General features: G+C 44.9%; 1 protein-coding gene across 1 annotated transcript in view; it reads right to left on the bottom strand.

Annotated features, from left to right (window-relative positions):
* Positions 1-24,137, bottom strand: part of LRGUK (leucine rich repeats and guanylate kinase domain containing) — a 109,111-nt gene that overhangs the window by 51,719 nt on the left and 33,255 nt on the right. The window contains exons 7-10 of the mRNA XM_060776409.2: positions 19,084-19,227; positions 15,810-15,890; positions 8,908-8,994; positions 5,711-5,817 (exon numbers count right to left, since the gene is read on the bottom strand). Coding sequence (XP_060632392.2) covers positions 5,711-5,817; positions 8,908-8,994; positions 15,810-15,890; positions 19,084-19,227 — 419 coding nt within the window. The remainder of the gene's footprint in view (positions 1-5,710; positions 5,818-8,907; positions 8,995-15,809; positions 15,891-19,083; positions 19,228-24,137) is intronic.

The following is a 24,137-nucleotide window of genomic DNA, read 5'->3' as shown; positions in this document are numbered from 1 at the left end:
GGAGGAGGACCCTTGTGGGGGGGGGGGGGGGGAACCCAGTTGGACTCACCTGATCTTGCTGCCCAGAGGGATATTCTTGGTGTTGCTAAATGTTGAGGAACATTAAGGGGAGTGGTAGTTCTCATGAAACGTTTCCTTGATTTAAGTCTACTGGGAGGAAGTTGATAGCCATTCAGTGGGTGGCTTTCCTAGTGTTCAACCTTATGTCTCTCGCACTCTGAAGCAACTTCCTGTCGTACATCAGGGGGGAAGTTGCTGCCAAGCTAGCAATGCCAGCTACTTTATAGAGTCTATCAACAGGTGATTATTCAACATGTCACTCAATGCCATATTTATGCCAGACTTTTTTAGGTGGAAAGAGCACATCCAGCAGACACGGGCCAGTCAATGAGATAATACCTCCCAGATTGGATTGACCCATCTCTATTGGGTTGGCCTTTCAGGATTTGGACCTTCTCTGGTGCCACTTGCATCTCAAGAACTCACACATCTGTTATAAAGCTATGACTTTTATGTTGTCATAAGCATCAGCAGAGAAAAGAGCATGTCTGTCCAACCTCTCTCCCTGCCATGGTTACTATCTTACAAAAATGGGAACAAGAGTAACTGTGCTGGTACGGCTGTACCAGGAGCTCCAACTTTATTTTCTTTCTGTTATCTGTTTGCAGTTATAGGGCAGGCCTCCTGTCCATCATAATTAAGCTTTGGTTCTGCCCCTTGTTCAGGGCTCTGGGAGGGAAAGGAGCCACTTTTTAGGCAGTCTCACACAAGGAACTATAGGACATAGACCAGCTCATCCCGTAGAAAAGCTTCTTTTCTCAAGAGCATCCAGGGAAACAGAGCATCCAGGGAAACAGAAATTCCAGGGGAAAGGTCCCAAGGCTCTGGCTGAGAGCTCACAGCCTCTCAGCCTCACATCAAACAGAGGGAAAACAGCCCTGAAGTTCTAAAAGAATTCTCTGAGGGAGAACAGCACTGCAGATCCACGGAACTCCAGCTGAAATATCTTCAAGCCTCGGCTGGTAGGTCTACTCGATACCCAGATGCATTTGGAATCGGTAGTAGGACCCACACCGATGAGGCATAGATAGTAAACAGCCTGGGAGAGGTTAAAGAAGGGTTTTTCCTACAGAGAAGGTTCAGTTAAATAAAGTCAGGTACCAGTCCATTGAGGACTAGACTAAGAAAGCCTTGAAGTGTTGTTTGAACCATTGAAGATTTGTTGTTTGTTCCATAATAAAGACTTTGTTGTATCATTAAAGACTCTAAAGACCACCACTTAAGAAAAATCCCTGAGAACCTCTCTTTGAGGCGCCCCTGGCTTCCCGCTGGGCTTAAAGTATACGTCCTATAGAAAAGTACAGCTGTTATAGGCCCAGCGCGCGACAGAACAGTAACTCTGTTGTGTATTGGGGATTGTACCACAGGGTAGCCCCAGCCAACATGTCTTAGGACCCGAAGTCCAGCAACACCTGGAGTACCACATGATCCCCATCCCTGTTTTAAGCCACAGTGTGTTCCCTGAACCAAATGATGCACTCACCTGCTCAGCCTCCTTTCCCACATCACATAGAAAAAGGTTATTTTGAGTTTATTTGATACACTTGTATACCGCTAATATCTCAGCCTGTGCGGCGACTCATTGCGGTTTACAACTTGTTAAAATACAATAGTCACTTAAAAATATAAAATAAGATATCAAAATACAAGGCATAAAACATACATAGTATGAACATACTTAGTATCGGGCCACCAATACAAGTCGAAAACATCTCATAGTTAAAATCGTAGTTCAGTTCGTTATCCTTGGTTGCAAGTCCATGGTCAAAATAACCTTACATCGGAAATTAGTTAAAAACTTGCTCGAACATCCAAGTTTTTAGATTTTTCCGAAATGCCATTAGCGAGGTGGCTGATCTTAGTTCAATAGGGAGGGCATTCCAAAGCCGGGGGGCCACCACAGAAAAGGCCCTATCTCTCGTTCCCGCGAGCCGCACCTGTGAAGCAGGCGGGATGGAGAGAAGGGCTCCTCCTGAAGATCTTAGGGTCCTGGTGGGCTGATAGGCCGAGATACGTTCGGATAGGTATGTAGGGCCAGAACCGCTTAGGGCTTTAAAGGTCAAAACCAGCACTTTGAATTGGGCTCGGTAGCTGGTCGGTAGCCAGTGGAGCTGGTACAGCAGAGGAGTTGTGTGCTCCCTGCGCCCTGCTCCTGTTAATACCATGGCTGCCGCCCGTTGGACTAGTTGAAGCTTCCGGGCCGTCTTCAAAGGCAACCCCACGTAGAGAGCGTTGCAGTAATCAAGGCGGGATGTAACCAGAGCGTGGATTACCGTGGCCAAGTCAGACTTCCCAAGGTACGGTCGCAGTTGGCGCACGAGTCTTAACTGTGCAAATGCTCCCCTGGTCACCGCCGAAACCTGGGGATCCAGGCTCAGCGATGAGTCCAGGATCACACCCAAACTGCGAACCTGTGTCTTCAGGGGGAGTGCGACCCCGTCTAACACAGGCTGTAACCCTATACCCTGTTCGGCCCTGCGACTGACCAGGAGCACCTCTGTCTTGTCTGGATTTAATTTCAATTTGTTCGCCCCCATCCAGACCGTCACAGCGGCCAAGCACCGGTTCAGGACCTCGACAGCCTCCTTAGTAGCGGGTGGAAAGGAGTGACAGAGCTGGACATCATCTGCGTACAGATGACACCGCACCCCGAAACTCCGGATGATCTCGCCCAGCGGCTTCATGTAGATGTTAAACAACATGGGGGACAATATTGAACCCTGAGGAACCCCACAAAACAACGGTTGTGGGGTAGAACAGGAGTCCCCCAGTAACACCTTCTGAGACCGACCCTCGAGGAATGACCGGAGCCACCGCAAAGCAGTACCTCCGAGGCCCATTCCTGCGAGGCGTCCCAGAAGAATACCGTGGTCGACGGTATCGAAGGCCGCTGAGAGGTCGAGAAGCACCAACAGGGACACACTCCCCCTGTCGAGCTCCCGACGGAGATCATCCACTAAGGCGACCAAGGCTGTCTCGGTACCATGTCCCGGCCTAAAGCCAGACTGCGCCGGATCTAGATAATCCGTGTCTACCAAGAATGCCTGGAGTTGTGAGGCCACCACACGTTCCATGACTTTGCCCAAAAAGGGAAGATTGGAAACAGGCCGATAGTTTACCAATTGAGTGGGGTCCAGTGATGGTTTCTTCAACAGCGGTTTTATCACAGCTTGCTTTAAGCTGGCTGGAAAAATGCCTTCCCGAAGGGAGGCATTAACCACCACCTTAACCCACTCGGCCAATCCCCCTCTGGCCTCCTTTAGAAGCCAGGATGGGCAGGGGTCTAGGATGCATGTAGTAGCTCTCATTCCTCCAAGCACCTTGTCCACATCCTCGGTTTGAACCAATTGAAATGAATCCATCAAAATCGGACAAGCAGATGCTCGTGTTACATCCTCAGAGACTGCCGTTAATGTGGCATCCAGTCCAGAGCGGATCAAAGCGACTTTGTCTGCGAAGAACCGAGCAAAAGCTTCACAGCGAGCTGCCGAGTCATCAGGGCACCCATCCTGGATGGTGGGTTTTAAAAGGCCTCTGACAACCCGGAACAGTTCAGCCGGACGGTTCTTTGCAGACGCAATAGAGGCCGCGAAGAAGGTCTTCTTAGCGGCTCTTATTGCCGCGGCATATGACCTTAAAAAGGACACAAACCGTGTTCGGTTTGGCTCGCTCGGATCCGAACGCCACACGCTCTCTAGTTCCCTCTTCTTTCGCTTCAACACCGCCAGCTCCTCAGTAAACCAAGGGGCTGGTTTAGCTCGGCTACTTGAGAGGGGACGTTCTGGAGCGATCGTGTCTATTGCTCTAGTCATCTCCCCATTCCAGAGAGCGACCAGGGCATCAACAGGATCACCAACCGAGGTGGCGGGGAATTCCCCAAGAGCCATCAGGAATCCCTCCGGATCCATAAGCCTCCTGGGGCGGACCAATTTAATAGGTCCTCCACCTCTGCGGAGGTTAGGGGGTGCAGTAAGTCTAAAGCTGACCAGGTGGTGGTCGGTCCATGGCAACGGAGAGATGGATAACTCCTCAACACCGCCACCTTCCTCCCATCCCTGACAGAAAACCAAGTCCAATGTATGTCCAGCACTGTGGGTGGGGCCAGATACTTGTTGGGACAGACCCATGGTCGCCATGGTAGACATGAAGTCCTGAGCCGCTCCCGTTAGGGCAGCCTCGGCGTGGACATTGAAGTCCCCCAGCACAAGCAGCCGTTGGGACTCCAATGCCAGGTCCGAGACTACCCCCGCTAGCTCAGGTAGGGAGACTGTAGTGCAGCGAGGTGGACGGTACACTAACAGAATCCCTAAACTGTCCCGGTCACCCACCCTCAGGTGGACGCATTCAAAATTTGTTGACTGCGGGATGGGGGTCCTGGTCAGAGAAATGGAATCTCTATAGACTACTGCAACCCCGCCTCCCCGCCCTCCGGATCTCGGTTGATGCTGCACAGAGAACCCGGGTGGACAAAGCTGGGTCAAGTTTACACCTCCAGCTTCGTCCAGCCAGGTCTCTGTGATGCACGCCAGATCTGCCCGTTCATCCAGGATTAAGTCCTGGATGAAAGTTGTTTTGCCATTGACAGATCTGGCGTTCAACAGCACCACTTTCAATATTCATATGATTGGGACAATAGGTGAAGTGAATAATCAAACATGGCTTTTCTCCTAAATTTGGCCTTGAAATGTATTATGTCAGTGTTCCGCACACCATCAAACTGTACATACATTCAAGCAGAAAGCTGCCTAGAAAACATTTAGCACAGTTATATTTAGGTTTTTCAAAAATGACTCTGTCTCAAGGATGAGAAAAGAAGGCTGAAGAGTACAGATGGTCAGATCTTATTGAGGAACCCTTTTTGTCAATGGCTTGGTGAGCGCTCCTGCTCCGATCTTGGCAAAGCATGCAGTAAAAATCAACAAAAGGATGGGTAGCTATTTTGCCTGCCGTGGGATGCCAGCCTTCTGAAGGGAGGAAGCCCAAGACAAGCCTCGGGAAGCCACCGTTGCAAGCACTCACTGCTCTCTGGAGAGATCTTAACCATCACTGGGAACGGAGAGAGGGTTTTTTTTAATCTCTCATTTATGGTGTGAATGGCCATCTGCTCTGACAGATTGTTTAAAAGGAACGGAGCGGTGGGCAATCTGTCTTGGAGCGCCGAGGTGAGCGACTAACTTCATTTCATAATCTGCTCAGCCAAGCAAGATTTGCCTAATTTCCATGCTGACAGCCGTAGCATTCCCTGCAACGGGTTCCAGCACCCATGAATGAGTGAAAGGAGGAAGGGCAGGAGAGGCCGCAACGAGCAGTCTTTGCAACAGCTTTACTTGAGTGCCATCTCCAGGCCTGAAGGAGAACTAAGAATAAGATTTCCTTTTTTCATGTCAGGAGCAACTTGAGAAATTGCAAGTCACTTCTGGTGTGAGATAATTCACATCTGCAAGGATGTTGCCCAGCGAATGCCCAGATGTTCTGATGTTTTACCATTTTTGTGTGAAGCTTCTCCCATGTCCCCATATGGGGAACTGGAGCTGACAGAGGGAGCTCAACCCACTCTCCCCAGATACAAACCACTGACCTATCGGTCAGCAGTCCTGCTGACACAAGGGTTTAATGCATTGTGCCACCAGGGGCTCTGGAATAGGATTACCTGTTGAAGATCCGCTGGGGCTGCATCATGCTGTACATGATGTGGGTCATGTGGTCCTGGGCGGCCACCACTTCGGGAGGAGGGTCATACTTGTTCACGGCTGCCACCTGCTCCCCGTAATTAAACAGAAAAGTGATCAGAACTAATATTTCCAAAGATAAAGGTTTTCCCCTGAGGTTAAGTCCAGTCGTGTCCGACTCTGGAGGTTGGTGGTCATCTCCATTTCTAAACCAAAGAACCAGCGGTGTCCATAGACACCTCCGTCATGTGGCCAGCATGACTGCATGGAGTGCTGTTACCTTCCCACTGGAGCAATACCTATTGATCTACTCACATTTGCATGTTTTTGAACTGCTAGGTTGGCAGAAACTGGGGCTAACAGTGGGAGCTCAACCCACTCCCCAGATCTGAACCTGAGTCCTTTCATTCAACACATTCAGCAACTCAATGCTTTCATAGCATGATAGAATCAAAGAGTTGGAAGAGACCTCATGGGCCATCCAGTCCAACCCTCTGCCAAGAAGCAGGAATATTGCATTCAAATCATCCCTGACAGATGGCCATCCAGCCTCTGTTTAAAAGCTTCCAAAGAAGGAGCCTCCACCACACTCTGTGGCAGAGAGTTCCACTGCTGAACGGCTCTCACAGTCAGGAAGTTCTTCCTCATGCTCATGTTACCCCACTGTGCCACTGGGGCCTCCTTCAAATAGCAGTGACAAAAGATGTTTAGGTTAGATTTTCCTCCTGGTTACTAGGCGGAATCATAGAAGAGACCCCAAGGACCATTCAGCCTGCCTCCTTTCAGCCATGCAGGATAACACAATCCAAGCCCTCTCAATAGATGGCCATCCATCCTCTGCTTAAATATCTCCAGAGAAGGGAGGCCCCACCACACTCCAAGGCAGAATATTCCACTGTCAAACAGCTCTTGCCATCAGGAACATTGTTCTCAGCCGGCTTTTAGGAGTTGCTAAAGAGTATTTTAATGAGCTTTTAAATTTTTATTTTATTTTTGTATTAATTTGTTTTTTATTTGTCCATTGCCTTGGGCCTGCTTGAGGCCTTGGAGGCGATGCAGAAATATTTTAAATACATTAATGAATAATAAATATGAGATGTTCAATGTGTTGTTGAAGGCTTTCATGGCTGGAATCACTGGGTTGCTGTGAGTTTTCCAGACTGTATGGCCATTTTCCAGAAGCATTTTCTCCTGATCTTTCGCCCACATCTATGGCAGGCATCCTCAGAAGTTGTGAGTTATGTTGGAAACTAGGCAAGTGAGGTTGATATATCTGTGGTATGTCCAGGGTGGGAGAAAGAACTCTTGTCTGCTTGAGGCAAATGTGAATGTTGCAAATGGCCACCTTGATTAGCATTTAATGGCCCTGCAGCTTCAAAGCCTGGCTGTAGGGCCATTAAATGGGGGGAATCCTTTGTTCGGAAGTGCTAGCTGGCCCTGATTGTTTCTTGTCTGGAATTCACCTGCTTTTTACTGTCCTGATTTTAGAGTTTTTTAAAATACTGGTAGCCAGATTTTGTTTATTTTCATGGTTTTCTCCAGCCATGTTTTGAAGTTGCAAGGCCATTAAATGCTTATCAAGATGGCCATTTGCAACATTAACACTTGCCTCCAACAGACAAGAGTTCTTTCTCCCACCCTGGACATTCCACAGATATATAAACCCAATTTTCCTAGTTTCCAGCAGACCTCACATCTTCTGAGGATGCCTGCCATAGATGTGGGTGAAACATCAAGAGAGAACGCTTCTGGAACATGGCCATACAGCCCGGAAAACTCACAGCAGGCCAATAAATACGAGACTCGATAGCTTACTAGATGATCTTGACACAGACTCTTACAATCTAACTTGTATTAGAGGGTCTATCCAATCCCGAACAGTATTCCCAATCAGGTGGCTTTAGGGTAGGCCTTGGCATACTTTGGCTCTCCAGGTGTTCTGGACTTCAACTCCTATAATTCCTAACAGCCAGTATATATGTGTGTGTATATATACGTATACCTATACAAATGTATGTATATATATTCATGTGTACATATGTGTGTATATGCATGCTTGTATGTCTATATGAATGTGTATATATGTCTATATGCATACCTATATGTGTGTAATGTTTGTGTATAGATATGTTTATATGTGTTCATATGTATGTGTATATGTGTAGAATCATAGAATCATAAAATCAAAGAGTTGGAAGAGACCTCATGGGCCATCCAGTCTAACCCCATTCTGCCAAGGAGCAGGAATATTGCATTCAAATCACCCCTGACAGATGGAGCCTCCACCACACTCCGGGGCAGAGAGTTCCACTGCTGAACGGCTCTCACAATCAGGAAGTTCTTCCTCATGTTCAAATGGAATCTCCTTTCTTGTAGTTTGAAGCCATTGTTCCATTGCGTCCTAGTCTCCAAGGAAGCAGAAAACAAGCTTGCTCCCTCCTCCTTGTGACTTCCCTTCATACATATGTACATAAACATGTATGTGCACATGTGCGTATACATACATGTGTGTATTGTGTATGTTTACATATGTAATACAGTTGTATCTATACATGTGCATGTGTATATATGTATGTGTGTATATATGTGTGTACATGTGTATGTGTATATACATATGTGTGTATATATGCATGCCTATGTGTGCGTGTGTGTATATATATTTCTATGTGTATGTGTACATGTATGGGTATATCTGCGTGTGTGTACATATATATGTGTGTGTAGACTGTTGGGAAATATGGGATTTGAATTCCAAAAACACCTGGAGGGCCAAAGTCTGCCCAGGCCTGCTTTAGGAGCTACTGCAAGAAGGTCAGGACACCAGCTTTCCCTCCTCCAGGTTTTTTCACGCTATATAGCCATGGTCTAGAGGCATTCTCTCCTGACGTTTCGCCTGCATCTATGGCAAGCATCCTCAGAGGTAGTGAGGCGAAACGTCAGGAGAGAATGCCTCTAGACCATGGCCATATAACCCGAAAAAACCTACAACAGCCCAGTGATTCCGGCCATGAAAGCCTTCGACAATACATTTCCCTCCTCCCTTTGTCCCTTCCACAATCAGCATTATTTGCAGGTGAAGGGAAAGTGCCAGATCTGGCCAATGCATCCTCTGCTCTTTTCTTCTCATATGTTCTCTGCAAACTCTCCATCTGGATGGCCCTGCTAAACAGAGACTTGCCTTTTCTTGCACTGTGATTTTCTTGTGATCCAGCTCTGTAAGTCGAAGCAGCATGAAAATCACCAGGAGCCAATAATCCGGGTGTTCCTGGTGGAAAGGTGACAAATGGGTTTCAGTTTCTTTTCAGTGAAGAACATTTAAATTCTGCTGTTCCAGCTAATATATAAAAGACTATTTTGTCATACTTTGACAGAAAATGTTAGAAAGGCAGGAGATGACCAAAGCAAATAAAAGTGTAATCCACACAATCTGCTGTTTGACCATCCTTTCCATCACTTCTTCCAATTGGAAGGAGCTGATCCCAAAAAGGTGGAGAAAAGGACAATGCAGCAGAAAAAATAATATCAGAAATGATCCATTCAAACCTAAACTTGTCAAATCCCTTTCCTCTGCATCTAAATGCACAATCTTGTCCCAAGCTTTTCAAATGTATCATGGGGTTTATGAACCTTAGCAATTGACTTAGGGTCCATCTCATCCAATACTACCCAAACTAGCATGGCATTATAACAGGCAATCTATGACCTTGAAATTGAATCCATTGCTCCATGGATCTCAATGACAGCTAATAAGAGTATGGGGTTTGAGTGCTGGATAAGACCCTGGAGACCAGAATTTGAATTCCCTACTTATCATGGAGACCCATTGGATGACCGTGGCCAAGTCACAGTATCTCATGGTACAGCTATACTGCAGAATTAATGCAGTTCTGCACCACTTGGTCATGGCTTGATGTTATGGAATCATGAGAGTCATAGTCTTATAAGGTCCTTGGCCTTTTCTGCCAAATAGTGCTGGTTCCTCACCAAATTACAACTCTTTCTACTCTAAAGATGGGCTTGCCTCCTCAGATGCAAGTGTCACTAGATCTCTAACACTGCCTTTGCCTCTCATCTGTAAGAGCTCTGTATACAAACCCTAAACCAGTGGTTCTCAACCTTCCTAATGCTGCAATCCTTGAATACAGTTCCCTCTTGTTGTGGTGACCCCCAACCATAACATTATTCTGCTGCTAATTCATAATTGTAATTTTGCTACTGTAGTGAATCATAATGTAAATATCTGATATGCAGGATGTATTTACATTCACTGGACTACATTTGGCACAAATACCCAACACATCCAAATTTGAATACTGGTGCGGTTGGGGATTGAGTTTGTCATTTGACAGTTGTAGTTACTGGGATTTATAGTTCACCTACAATCAAAGAACATTCTGAACTCCACCAGCGATGGAATTGAATCAAACTTGGCACACAGGCCTCCCATGACCAACAGGAAATACTGGAAGGGTTTGGTGGGCACTGACCTTGAGTTTTGGAGTTGTAGTTCACCTACATCTAGAGAGCACTGCTGGGATTTATAGTTCACCTACAATCAAAGAACATTCTGAACTCCACCAACGATGGAATTGAACCAAACTTGGCACATGGAATTCCCATGACAAAGAGAAAATACTGGAATGGTTGGTGGGCATTGACCTTGAGTTTTGGAGTTGTAGTTCACCTACATCCAGAGAGCACTGCTTGGATTTATAGTTCACCTACATCAAAGAGCATTCTGAACTCCACCAATGATGGAATTGAACCAAACTTGGCACACAGACCTCCCATGACCATCAGAAAATACTAGAAGGGTTTGGTGGGCACTGACCTTGAGTTTTGGAGTTGTAGTTCACCTACATCTAGAGAGCACTGCTGGGATTTATAGTTCACCTACAATCAAAGAACATTCTGAACTCCACCAACGATGGAATCGAACCAAACTTGGCACACAGACCTTCCATGACCAACAGAAAATAATGGAAATATTTGGTGGGCATTGATCTTGAGTTTTGGAGTTGTAGTTCACCTACATCCAGAGAGCACTGCTTGGATTTATAGTTCACCTACAATCAAAGAGCATTCTGAACCCCACCAGTGATGGAATGGAAGCAAACTTGGCACACAGACCTCCCATGACTAACAGAAAATACTAGAAGGGTTTGGTGTGCATTGACCTTGAGTTTTGGAGTTGTAGTTAATAATAATAATAATAATAATAATAATCATCATCATCATCATCATCATCATCATCATCCTTTATTTATACCCCGCTACCATCTCCCGCAAGACTCGGTGCGGCTTACAAGAGGCCGAGCCCAAATACATCAGAGACAAAAAACACAACAACAACAATACAACAATAAATAATTCATAGCAAAGCAAAACAATAACAAAAATATCACAATGCATTTAAAAACCTGTGGCAGGGCCAAATGTAATGGTTAAATTTTTTAAAAAATGCTGGGCATGTACAGGTGAAATAGGATGGATATTTTAGGGATAAGTGGGTGTGCGGACAATTCTAACTCTCTCGTAAAGTGCATTTGGGACAAATTGCTTGGGATACCTTCATCTAGAGAACACTGATGGGATTTATAGTTCACCTGCAATCAAAGAACATTCTGAACTCCACCAGTGATGGAATTGAACCAAACTTGGCACACAGACCTCCCATGACCAACAGAAAATACTAGAAGGGTTTGATGGGCATTGACTTTGAGTTTTGGAGTTGTAGTTCACCTACATTTAGAGAACACTGCTGGGATTTATAGTTCACCAACAGTCAAAGAGCATTCTGAACCCCACCAATGATAGAATTTGGCCAAACTTCCCACACAGAACCACCATGACCAACAGAAAATACTGTGTTTTCTGATGGTCTTTGGCAACCCCTCTGACACCCCCTCGTGACCCCCCCCCAGGGGTCCCAACCCCCAGGTTGAGAAACACGGGGCCTTAACCAACTTTGAGTCTTTGGCTACTTTTTTCATGTTCACCTCTATTTCTTGCCAATGACAAAGCAAGGCCTTTGGATTGTGAATGAAACTTCAAGCTAACAAACACAAGGTGGACGAGTGGATCAACATTATTTTTCACTAGATGATGAGACCAGTCCAGTGAGCAAAGTATCCTGGACTGAGTGTGCTGGGCCACATATCCTGGCATGTGGTAAGTTTTACGATGCATCAAATGGCAAATCACCATAGAATCTGTGATAAAAATGATCACCCACGTGGGCTCATGGCTGCTTTTTCTTTCACTCCAATCTTTCACTTTGAGTTAATTGAGGGGTTGTTATCCCATGACAAACGATTGTGTGGAAAGACTAAAAATCCCATCTGCGAATGAATATTTTTCAAGGAAGTGTAACAGAGGCTTAATTATCCAAACTGAAATTAGACTGGAATATGCAATATAACAATCCCCATAATTGTGAATGAACGTCGCAGGGATTTTAAGACGAGACAATATAATATATAGGCAGACACTAAATGGTAGCTACAAATTAATAAAAAAATAAACTTTAGATGTCTGAAATATAACTTTAAGGGGGCCAGTAATTAACCATCAATGCGAAAATGAACATCTTGGCAGCCTGATTAGATGTGTTCCTTCAGAACATCCAAGTCATGCTAAATCACTGACACCCAGACCTATTCTGCACTGTCTTAACATAATTGCCACTTCATTAAATAACTGAAAACCCTTGCAAAATAATTGGATAGACGTTTAAAAGGACCAAGACACTGGTTGGAGCAGCTTTATCTAGTGAGGCTTAAACAATGTGAGGCTGAAGACAGTCTGACTGCTCATATTCGCTCCCTTTTTTACTCTTGCATGCCATTTCTCTGTCCATTGCCTTTTGACCTTTCTTCTCTGCCTTCTTGTTATGAGGGTTGAATGAAAAGTAATGCCTCTACCTTCATAACTCCTCAACAGATGGCAGTACTGGTATGTGGCAGGTACTGGCTTGTTCAGTAGACTCTCCTCTACAGTTCCATTTTGATGGGAAGCCTTAGCATTGAATGGTTGCATTGTTAAAATACGAAGTATGGAACCCTGCGCAGACGGTCGGTCAATGCGACTTAAGCAACATGCAGTCATTGAAGGTGTCACCCCAAAGGAGATTCATCAGAGAATGCAAGCTGTTTATGGTGATTGTACTGATGTGAGTACTGTGCTCCAGCTGAAGGTCAGCTGTGACCAGCAGTGCTGCAGAATTTGAGGAGGCACGAATGGAGGGTGAAAGAGAGAAATGTGCCAAGAGGAAGGCGCCTCAAGCCAACCCTGTCCGAGACTGCCTTCCACCTGGAAACCAATGCCCTCACTGCGGAAGAAGATGCAGATCAGGAATAGAGCTCCACAGTCACCTACGAACCCACCGCCAGGACATCATCCTCAGACTACGAGGCATCGCCTAAGTAAGTAAGTAAGTAAAGAGTACTATGCGTCGTTGGGCAAGTAAGTTTAAAGATGTTGAAGTGGGAATATCTGACTTGCGTGACAAACAAAGAGTTGGACGTCCTGTGACAGCAACCACCGAGTTTCACAAGCAAAAGGTTTACAGATTGAGTCAGGACGATCGTTGTATCATTCAGAGAGAAATTTCAAGCATAATCGGAATTCCATAAGAACGTGTGGGTCACATTATTGCTTTGCTTGGCTATCGGAAGATCTGTGCACGATGGGTTGCTGAAACAGAGTGTTAACTCCTTCTGTGATGGCTTCAGAAAACTTGTTCATTGTTGGCAGAAATGTATCCAATTGTCTGGTGATTATGTGGAAAAGTGAGTCCTTCTACAGAGGTTGAGAAGATCAGGATATAAAAGTTCTAAATAAATAAATAAATAATAGTGGTAGTTAAAGAGCACATTCTAAGAATTATTTCTGAGTTTGATTTATTAAAATATTCCCATCCAAACCCAAGTGATGAAGGTGGAGGCATTACTTTTCATTCAACCCTCGTACATAGCTACTTCCCATTATCATTCTTTAGACTTGGGACAGAAGTCTCTTTAGAATAACAACAAAAATGCCCTGTGGATGAGTGGCTCCATGCCACCACATTTATGCAAAGCATCCCTGGTCTCCGTTGACAAAGGCTGGTGGATTTGCCAAAAATTTCGCTCTAACAATTTGCATTTTTCCTCGCAAACAGACACGGGAAGCCCAGCCAACCTGTTATTTTTATTCCCTAGACAAAACGTAAGAGCTACTCTGTGCACAGGAGACATTTCCGGGGACTTGTGCCAAGCCACATCCACACAGAAGGAGTCACAGAGTAATCCTTCTTCCTTGGGAACCATCTCAAAGAGTATCTAAAAAGCCATCAGAACAGAGATGCTGTTGCAGTTAATCTTCCACTCCGCTCAGGACAAGTTCTAAACATGTGTTGTATCACCTGTTTTGCTGGCATTGACAAACGGGATGCCGTGGCTCATTCTTCAGAGAGATTGTCAAATGCCTTGAATGAGAAGCAAGTCCATCTTGCAGCAATTGCAACCCATTCCCAAAGCAAAGGGGCTCAAAGGACATCTTTAAACATCTTCAGAAAGGGGAAGAGCATGTCTGATGACAATTATGAAAGTTGGACGAGACCATAAAGGTCAACTAGTTCAACCCCACTCTGCCAGCAGGAATATGCTCTCAAAGCACTCCTGACAGATAGCCATCCTGCCTCCAGAAAAGGATACCACCATATTCTAATAATATCATATAAAATAATGTAATGTAATATATGGTATATACATTTTTGTTGTTGTTCATTCGTTCAGTCGAATCCGACTCTTCCTGACCTCATGGACCAGCACACGCCAGATCTCCGTCGGCCGTCACCACCCCCAGCTCCTTCAAGGTCAATCTAGTCACTTCAAGAATGCACATCCATCCATCTTGCCCTTGGTCGGCCCCTCTTCCTTTTGCCTTCCACTTTCCCCAGCATCATTCTCTTCTCTAGGCTTTGCTGTCTCCTCATTATGAGGCCAAAGTACTTCAACTTTGTCTTTCGTCTCCTTCCCTCCAATGAGCAGTCGGGCTTTATTTCCTGGAGGATGGACGGGTTGGATCTTCTCGCAGTCCAAGGCACTCTCAGCACTTTCCTCCAACACCACAGCTCAAAAGCATCGATCTTCCTTCGCTCAGCCTTCCCTAAGGTCCAGCTCTCACATCCGTAGGTGACTACAGGGAATACCATGGCTTTGACTAGGCAATGGATCTTCGTTGCCAGTCTGATGTCTCTACTCTTTACTATTTTATCGAGATTGGACATTGCTCTCTTCCCAAGAAGTAAGCGTCTCCTGATTTCCTGGCCACAGTCTGCATCTGCAGTAATCTTTGCGCCTAGAAATACAAAGTCTGTCACGGCCTCCACATTTTCTCCCTCTATTTCCCAGTTGTCAATCAGTCTTGTTGCCATGATCTTGGTTTTTTTGATGTTTAGCTGCAACCCGGCTTTTGCGCTTTCTTCTTTCACCTTGATTAGAAGGCTCCTCAGCTCCTCCTCGCTTTCGGCCATCAGAGTGGTGTCATCTGCATATCTGAGGTTGTTAAGGTTTCTTCCAGCCGGCGAGCTCCCGTCTGTCAGCCCCAGCTTCCCATGTGGGAAATTAGTTAAATATTAGTTTAAAATTAGTTAAATATACTCTTAACGGTGGCATAGTGGGTTAAATCCTTGTGCCAGCTGAACTGCTGACCTGAAGCTCGGAAGTTTGAATCCGCGAGACGGGGCGAGCTCCCCTCTGTCAGCCCCAGCTTCTCATGTGGGAACATGAGCGAAGCCTCCCACAATATGGTAACACATCTGGGCGTCCCATGGGCATTGTCTCTGCAGATGGCCCATTCTCTCACACCAGAAGCAACTTGTAGTTTCTCAAATTGCTTCTGACATGGTTTAAAAAACCCCGGCTCATCTTAGTGCCCAGATGTTGGGGAACAGGGTGCAAAACAATGTCTGGCACTGAGAAAAGTCCTCAACACTTTGTCTTGTGGCACACAAGCATATCAGTTCCACTGTCACAGAAGAGAGTCAGATACTCCTCTCTGAACTATTATGCTTTTCCTCCTCTGGCCTTTCCTCACCTGCACAGGATTTTTTAACAGATTCAGCCCTCTCAGGAGAAGCAGGGATTCAATATATTCCAGCTCCCCCAGCTCAGACACCTAGTGAAGATTCAAAGGGAGAAACAGTATTTATTAAAAAGGAAACGGTGCAAGGAAGGTGAGAAGCAGTCCCTACCAAAAGGGTTGGTGAATCACACAATTATTTGCGAAAGCAGAAAAAGAATCTGAATCAGATAGAGAGACACCTAAACACGACACCAGACATAGAACACGACACTGGACATGTGAATCCTGGCCAAAGATTTCCATTTTTGAAAACAAATTGAGTTTTTTTGTTCTTACTGCTCAAAAGACAGCATGGGTTGTGGCCCTGGGTATCTCAAAATCACAAAAGGCATTTGTAGTAGATTGTGGGTGAAGATATTTATTGTTCCTCTTCCTCCCTTGAATCACATTAGTCCCATGATATATTTATTCCATAGCTGCTATGATTGTATACAACAGCAATAATAGCTCCAGAATAAATTATTCAAACAAGAGAATCTGTATTTATTTAAGTCTCACTCCTCTCGAACAGGTTATAAAAAAGCATGCACATGACTGGGTTGTTGTAGGTTTTGTTCAGGCTATATGGCCATGTTCTAGAGGCATTCTCTCCTGACGTTTCGCCTGCATCTATGGCAAGCATCCTCAGAGGTAGTGAGGCAAAACATCAGGAGAGAATGCCTCTAGACCATGGCCATATAGCCCGAAAAATCCTACAACAACCCAGTGAAGGCCATGAAAGCCTTCGACAATACATTTTCCTCCTCCCTTTGTCTATGGCAAGCATCCTCAGAGGTAGTGAGGTCTGTTGGAACTAGGAAAATTGGGTTTATATATCTGTAGAATGACCAGGATGGGACAAAGCCTTTGACAATACATGCACATGACTTTGGATTATCTAATTTACAGTATATTTATCGTGTCGGGGGGGGGGGGGGGGGGGATACGATAAATAAATAAAAATTTACTGTACATAGATCAATTAGTTTGGATTCTAAGGTTTCCATAAGCCATGTGCTTCTATCTATTGCCAGGTTGACGTTATCTTGTATTTTTAATGGGACTTCACTAATTTTCACTATACCTAAAATCATTGAATCATTGAGTTGGGGGAGACTGCGTGCGCCATCCAGTCCAACCTCATTCTGCCAAGAAGCAGGAAAATCGCTTTCAAAGCACCCTGACAGATGGCCATCCAGCCTCTGTTTCAAAGTCTCCAAAGAAGGAGCCTCCACCACACTCCAGGGCAGAGAGTTCCACTGCTGAACAGCTCTCACAGTCAGGAAGTTCTTCCTCATGTTCAGGTGGAATCTCCTTTCCATTGCATCCTAGTCTCCAGGGTAGCAGAAAACAAGCTTGCTCCCTCCTCCTTATGACTTCTCCTCACATGTTTATCCCTGGCCCTCATCATGTCTCATCTCAGCCTTCTCTTCTGCAGGCTGAACATGCCAAGCTCTTTAAGCCGCTCCTCATAAGGCTTGTTATCCAGACTCTTGATCATTTTAGTTGCCCTCCTCTGGACACATTCCAGCTTGTCAACATTTCCTTTCAATTACAGTGCCCAGAACTGGACACAGTGTGATTCCAGGTGTGGCCTGACCAAGGCAGAATAGAGTGGTGGTGGTGGTGGTGGTGGTGGGGGGGGGGAGCATGACTTCCCTGGATCTAGACACTAGATTCCAATTTATGCAGGCCAAAATTTATTTTATTTATTTATTTACTGTATTTGTATACCGCCTTTCTCAGCCAATTGGCGACTCAATGCAGTTTCCAACAAATCAGTATACATAAAACACAATAGATAAAAAAAACATTAAACAGTATAAGACATCACAAAAGCAATAAAAGCAACATCATCAGCATCTCATTATTCTCAAGCATTATCCAATTCCATTGTCAGGTCATTCGATTTCCTGTATTAGCTACTCTGCATTTGTAAACGCTTCCTCGAATAGCCACATTTTAACTTGCCTCCGAAACGTCAAGAGGGAGGGAGCAGATCTGATCTCCCTAGGGAGGGCATTCCATAGCCGAGGGGCCACCACTGAGAAGACCCTGTCTCTCGTCCCTGCCAAACATGCTTGTGACGAAGGCGGGACCGAGAGCAAGGCCTCCCCAGATGATCTTAAAGTCCTCAGTGGTTTGTAAGGGGAGATACGTTAGGACAGGTAAGTTGGGCCAGAACCGTTTCCATTGGCTTTTTTGCCTGCCGCATGACATTGTTGGCTCATGTTTAACTTCCTGTCCACAAGCCTGAAGAAAGCCTGAAACAGCACAGTTCTGGGGAAAATAACCTTATCATTTGAAAAAAAATGTGTTTAATTATGAAGTCTGGTCTTTTATTTGTATTATTCATCTATTTCACTTTGGTCCAGAATAGTCCAGACTCAAGACAATTAAAGAGAATCATAGAATCATAGAATCAAAGAGTTGGAAGAGACCTCATGGGCCATCCAGTCCAACCCCATTCTGCCAAGAAGCAGGAATATTGCATTCAAATCACCCCTGACAGATGGCCATCCAGCCTCTGTTTAAAAGCCTCCAAAGAAGGAGCCTCCACCACACTCCGGGGCAGAGAGTTCCATTGCTGAACGGCTCTCACAGTCAGGAAGTTCTTCCTCATGTTCAGATGGAATCTCCTCTCTTGTAGTTTGAAGCCATTGTTCCGCATCCTAGTCTCCAGGGAAGCAGAAAACAAGCTTGCTCCCTCCTCCCTGTGGTTTCCTCTCACATATTTATACATGGCTATCATATCCCCTCTCAGCCTTCTCTTCTTCAGGCTAAACATGCCCAGCTCCTTAAGCCGCTCCTCATAGGGCTTGTTCTCCAGACCCTTGATCATTTTAGTCACCCTCCTCTGGACACATTCCAGCTTGTCAATATCTCTCTTGAATTGTGGTGCCCAGAATTGGACACAATATTCCAGGTGTGGTCTAACCAAAGCAGAATAGAGGGGGAGCATTACTTCCCTGGACACTATGCTCCTATTGATGCAGGCCAAAATCCCAGAATGAAAACAGGTGCAGATAAAGAGAAGGAGAGGAAGAGGAGAAAAACAGGTGGAAAGTTACCATGTTAAAACATCATTAAACAAATGACATTAAAAATCACATCAATAAAAAGAATAGTGCCAATCGGTCTTTTGTTTCAGTGGCCACGCAACTGAGATTGGGTTTTGACTGAGATTCCGCTGCTGCAATGTTATGGGAAAGAATGCAGACATTAAAAGTAAAAGAGGAGAGATTACCTGGTTATCTTCTAGGTTGATCTCCTCCAGCAGCGTGTGCTCTTCCAGCCCTTCCAAACTTTTGATCTGATTGCCAGACAAGTCCAAGACCCGCAGCACTTTTAGATCTTCCAAGCCAACCGCTTTTTTGATCAGGTTTGATTTCTACGAAATGGAATTTGAAGCTTGAAAAGCCCTTGAAAGTGGAAATGATAAAGCACTAGCTATGCTGTCTCTTAAGCAAACTAAACAAATTCCAAACTTTGTTGCATATACACCTCCATGCCATTGGATGTCTATATGCTAAACTTTGTGGCGTAATGTAAAATCACACGTTGTTCACGTTTGATCAGCTCACACACTGTCTTGCCAGAGAAAGAAAATATGCCATGCAGATGATCAGTAAAGAACAAGTAGCTTACTCTTCGTTATGCAGAACAACATATGTACAATCATGTGAACAGTTGTACCGACTCACATGTCCTTTTAGAGAGAGTTAGAGCCGTCTTTCGATGTCCACGTGGAGAATCGCCTTCCAGCAGCTCATGAAGCAAGAGCACACTCAAAACTGTCTCTCTCTCACTCTGCAAGCACCTGCACAGCTCAAGCCTGAAAATGTAACTGTAACTAAAACTCCCAGGCTCAGCTAGCATAGCCCAACTGATCAGCTTCATGCCTTTATTTTACAATTAGCACACCAACTGATTTCTTACATGCCCTAACAGACCTCGCCATGGTTCAGATTTTGGAAAACTGCTATTTGCTTGACCACATGGTTGAACCATGGGTCAATTTTGGGTAGAATCCTTTGAAATGCACTGGGCTTGGATCCAGAGATGCCATGCACAAACTGAACATCACTGAACACCGAGAAAACCAAAGTGCTCTTCCAGCAGTCACCAGTCAATCCCTCTTCAATGCCAGAGATACAGCTTAATGGTGTAGAAAATGTTGACTACTTCCGCTACCTTGGCAGCCACCTCTCCACCAAAGTCAACATTGACACTGAAATACAACACCGCCTGAGCTCTGCAAATGCAGCAATCTTCCAAATGAAGCAGAGAGTGTTTGAGGACCGGGACATCCATAGGGAGACCAATGGGCTTGTTTATAAAACTGTTGTTCTCCCAACCCTGCTCTATGCCTGTGAGACATGGACTGTCTACAGACGTCACATGCCACTCCTGAAACGATTCCATCAGCGCTGCCTCTGGAAAATCCTGCAAATCTCTTGGAAAGACAAGCAGATAAATGTTAGCGTGCTGGAAGAAGTAAAGACCACCAGCAATGAAGCGATGGCACTCCGACATCAACTCCGCTGGACCGGCCACGTTGTCCGGATGCCTGACCACCGTATCCCAAAGCAGTTGCTCTACTCCGAACTCAAGAATGGAAACTGGAATGTTGGTGGACAGGAAAAGAGATTGAAAGATGGACTCAAAGCCAATCTTAAAAATTCTGGCATAGACACTGAGAAGTGGGAAGCCCTGGCTCTTGAGCGCTCCAGCTGGAGGTCATCTGTGACCAGCAGTGCTGCAGAATTTGAAGAGGCACAAATGGAGGGTGAAAGAGAGAAACGTGCCCAGAGGAAGGCGTGTCAAGCCAACCCCGACTGGGACCGCCTTCCACCTGGAAACCAACAGGGCTCCACAGTCACCTTTGGACACACCGCCCACTGCACACTGACCTTGGAGGACCATCCTACTTGGACAATGAGGGATTGCCTAAGTAAGCAAGCACAAACTGAAGGCAGGTGAGATATCTGGCCTGCATAAGGAAGGTGGACTGTTTGCTCCTGCCTTCCCTGTTTCATTACAGATCTCATGTGCCCCATCATGTAACATCACAGTGGGCCATTCATAGAATCATAGAATCAGAGTTGGAAGAGACCTCATGGGCCATCCAGTCCAACCCCCTGCCAAAAAGCAGGAATATTGCATTCAAAGCACCCCTGACAGATGGCCATCTAGCCTCTGTTTAAAAACCTCCAAAGAAGAAGCCTCCACCACACTCCAGGGCAGAGAGTTCCACTGCTGAACGGCTCTCACAGTCAGGAAGTTCTTCCTCATGTTCAGATGGAATCTCCTTTCTTGTATCATGCTTGAAGAGCAGCTTTGGACTGCATAGAAGGGAAAGCCAGTAAAATCCTACTGTTCTTTTTATCTTCCTCAAGCCCCAACCTGCTGAATTTAGGCAGTGTGAACATTTAATGTATAGCGTTAAGATAAATACAGTTGGCCCATTTACGGTGCCAACAAGAGCTGCGGCAGACAGGCACATGCAAATAAAGCCTGAGTCTCCTGCATAGAGGATGCCATGAACGTCAGAAATAAAACAATAAGAATATTTTTCTCTTCATTTCTAAGCAGGTTTAATTGAAAACCCCACCTTAAGACACATCTCTCATCAGAAACTTTGAGTTTTTAGGCTTTTATCATTTTAAATCTTTCTTCACACAGACACGGCTGAACCCTGGGTTTACTTTCTGAGGCGGTTTTGCCTCTGTAAATTATGGCTTGCGAAAGGCACCTAATGAATTTGTGGCAGAAGTGGCAACGCTGAATCAGGGACCTGTTGGTTTATAGCAACATCTCTTTGCAGAATTACATCAGCTCTACAATATAAATGTGTTCGATGAAATACCTTGCAAAAAGATATACATTTTCCAACCGTCCTGATTTGGTGTAATTTCTCACAGATGGATACCAATGTGGCACCAAAGGTGCAACTACGGCAATGAATAAATCCACAAGGATTCTTTTTAGCCAGAGGATAGCAAAGGTTTGCAGTCTTGTTTCACTTACTACAATTCAATTAATTTAAGATTCTAGGTTTCATCTCGTATTTCTTGCCCTCTCGGTTCCACCCAGATTCCCTACAGCCAAGTCTTATATCTGTTTTTGAAATTATTAATCAAATCCTAAGAAAGAATCCATGGGGTAATCTGAGGGTTAAGCAATGTTCCTTCCCTGATTCTTTCCCTGCTGCTAATACATTTTGTGCCTTCAGGCAAAAAACAGGACAAATGTCATTGGAGATTCTTCTGTTTGGTAGTTCTCCAAAAAAAAAATCTTTATCAAATGATGCTCTTGTTACCTTAGACCAGTGTTTCTCAACTTAAGGGTCGGGGGTCACAAGGGGAGTTTCAGAGGTTTGCCAAAGACCATCTGAAAACACATATTTCAGATGGTCTTAGGAACCCTTTTGGTAGAAAAGGCTGAAGATCTTTCCTACTGTCCTCTTCCTTTTGGTGTTCATAAACTACAATTCAAAACCAGCCTGCCTCCACCTGCAATAATATTCAATGTTGACCATGTAGGTAGTTGCCAAGTTTGGTATAGATCCATTTTGGGCTGGGTTTGATTGTAGTTTAACTATAAATCCCAGCAACTACAACTCCCAAATGTCAAGGTCTATTTTCCCCAAATTCCACCAGTGTTCACATTTGGGCATATCGGATATTTGTGCAAAATTTGGTTCAGTGAATAGAAATACATCCTGTATATAAGATACTTACATTACGATTCACAACAGTGGTAAAATTACAGTTATGAAGTAGCAGCAAAAATAATTCTATGGTTGGGGGTCACCACAACATGAGGAACTGTATTTAGGGTTATGGCATTAGGAAGGTTGTCATTTGGGAATTGTACTTGCTGGGATTTACAGTTCCCCTACAATCAAAGAGCATTCTGAACTCCACTAACAATGGAATTGAACCAAACTAGGCACACAGAACTCTCATAACCAACATAAACTACTGGGAGGACTTGGTGGGCATTGACCTTGAGTTTTGGAGTTATAGTTCACCTACATCCAGAGATTTGAACACTGGTGGAGTTGGGGAAAATACACTTGACATTTGGGAGTTGTCCTTGCTGGGATGTGTAGTTTACCTACATTCAAATAGCATTCTGAACCCCACCATTGAGATAATTGGGTCAATCTTCCCACACAGAACTCCCATGACCAACAGAAAATACTGGGTTTGGTGATCAGTGATCTTGAGTCTTGAAGTTGTAGTTCACCTACATCCAGAGAGCACTGTGGACTCAAACAATGATGGATCTGGACCAAACTTGGCACGAATACTCAATATGCCCAAATTTGAACACTGGTGGAGTTTGGGAAAAATACACTTGACATTTGGGAGCTGGGATGTGTAGTCTACTTACATTCAAAGAGCATTCTGAACCCCACCAATGAGACAATTGGGTCAATCTTTCCACACAGAACTCCCATGACCAACAGAAAATACTGTGTTTTCTTATGGTCTTTGGTGACCCCCCGCCCAGGGTCCTGACCCCCAGGTTGAGAAACACTGGTCTATTTGGTGTAATTTCCAGGAGAATGGTTAGGAGATGACTGTCGCTGTCATCCGGAGTAACTCTACCACAACCAACTTGATTCTTTACAAGGCAGTTGACACTTTGGACTAAGAGAACCAGACCAATCCTTCAACGTGGGTCTTTTTCAATTCCATCTTCCAAAAATGCCACGTATCTTAGTGATGCAATAAATATATTTCCCTATTAGTCTTAATGCAGAAAGGCCAACCTTTCTGTGCATAAGCAATTATACCCTTGCCGACCACATTTCTCTTTCATTGCTTATTGAAATCCCTTGGGAATCTTCCCATTCTGGTAATAAATATTTAGGGAGAAGAGATGGATGCTCTTTTGCAATTTTGGCTGAGTAGTTTGCCCTTGACATTTCCCCCTGGTTTTTAAATATTTAAGCAGGCTATTAACCTCGCTGTCCATTTCTCTGTAGGCAGCTGTTAAAAATGCACATCTGGGGTGTCTTTGCCATCAGGAGCACAAAGCACAAAAAGGAGAAGGCGTCAGCAGGTTGGGAGGGAAGTCAGAGAAAGAGTGCAATCTGATTTGGGAGCTGACCTGCGCCAGGCCTGCAGTCATAGCTAAGGGAAGGTTAGCAATCTGCACCTGGCCTGTCAGGTCAGACTAAGATGTGAATTTAAGCTCAGATCAACGTTGAACTCAGGTTCTCTTCTAAGCTCTAACTTCCAGTCCTCCTTTCCTTGGTCCTTCTGCTTGATCTGATGCATTACAGGA

Source organism: Anolis sagrei, chromosome 5 (assembly GCF_037176765.1).
Source record: "Anolis sagrei isolate rAnoSag1 chromosome 5, rAnoSag1.mat, whole genome shotgun sequence".
NCBI classification, from domain to species: domain Eukaryota; kingdom Metazoa; phylum Chordata; class Lepidosauria; order Squamata; family Dactyloidae; genus Anolis; species Anolis sagrei.
This window is presented reverse-complemented; position numbering and strand designations above follow the sequence as displayed.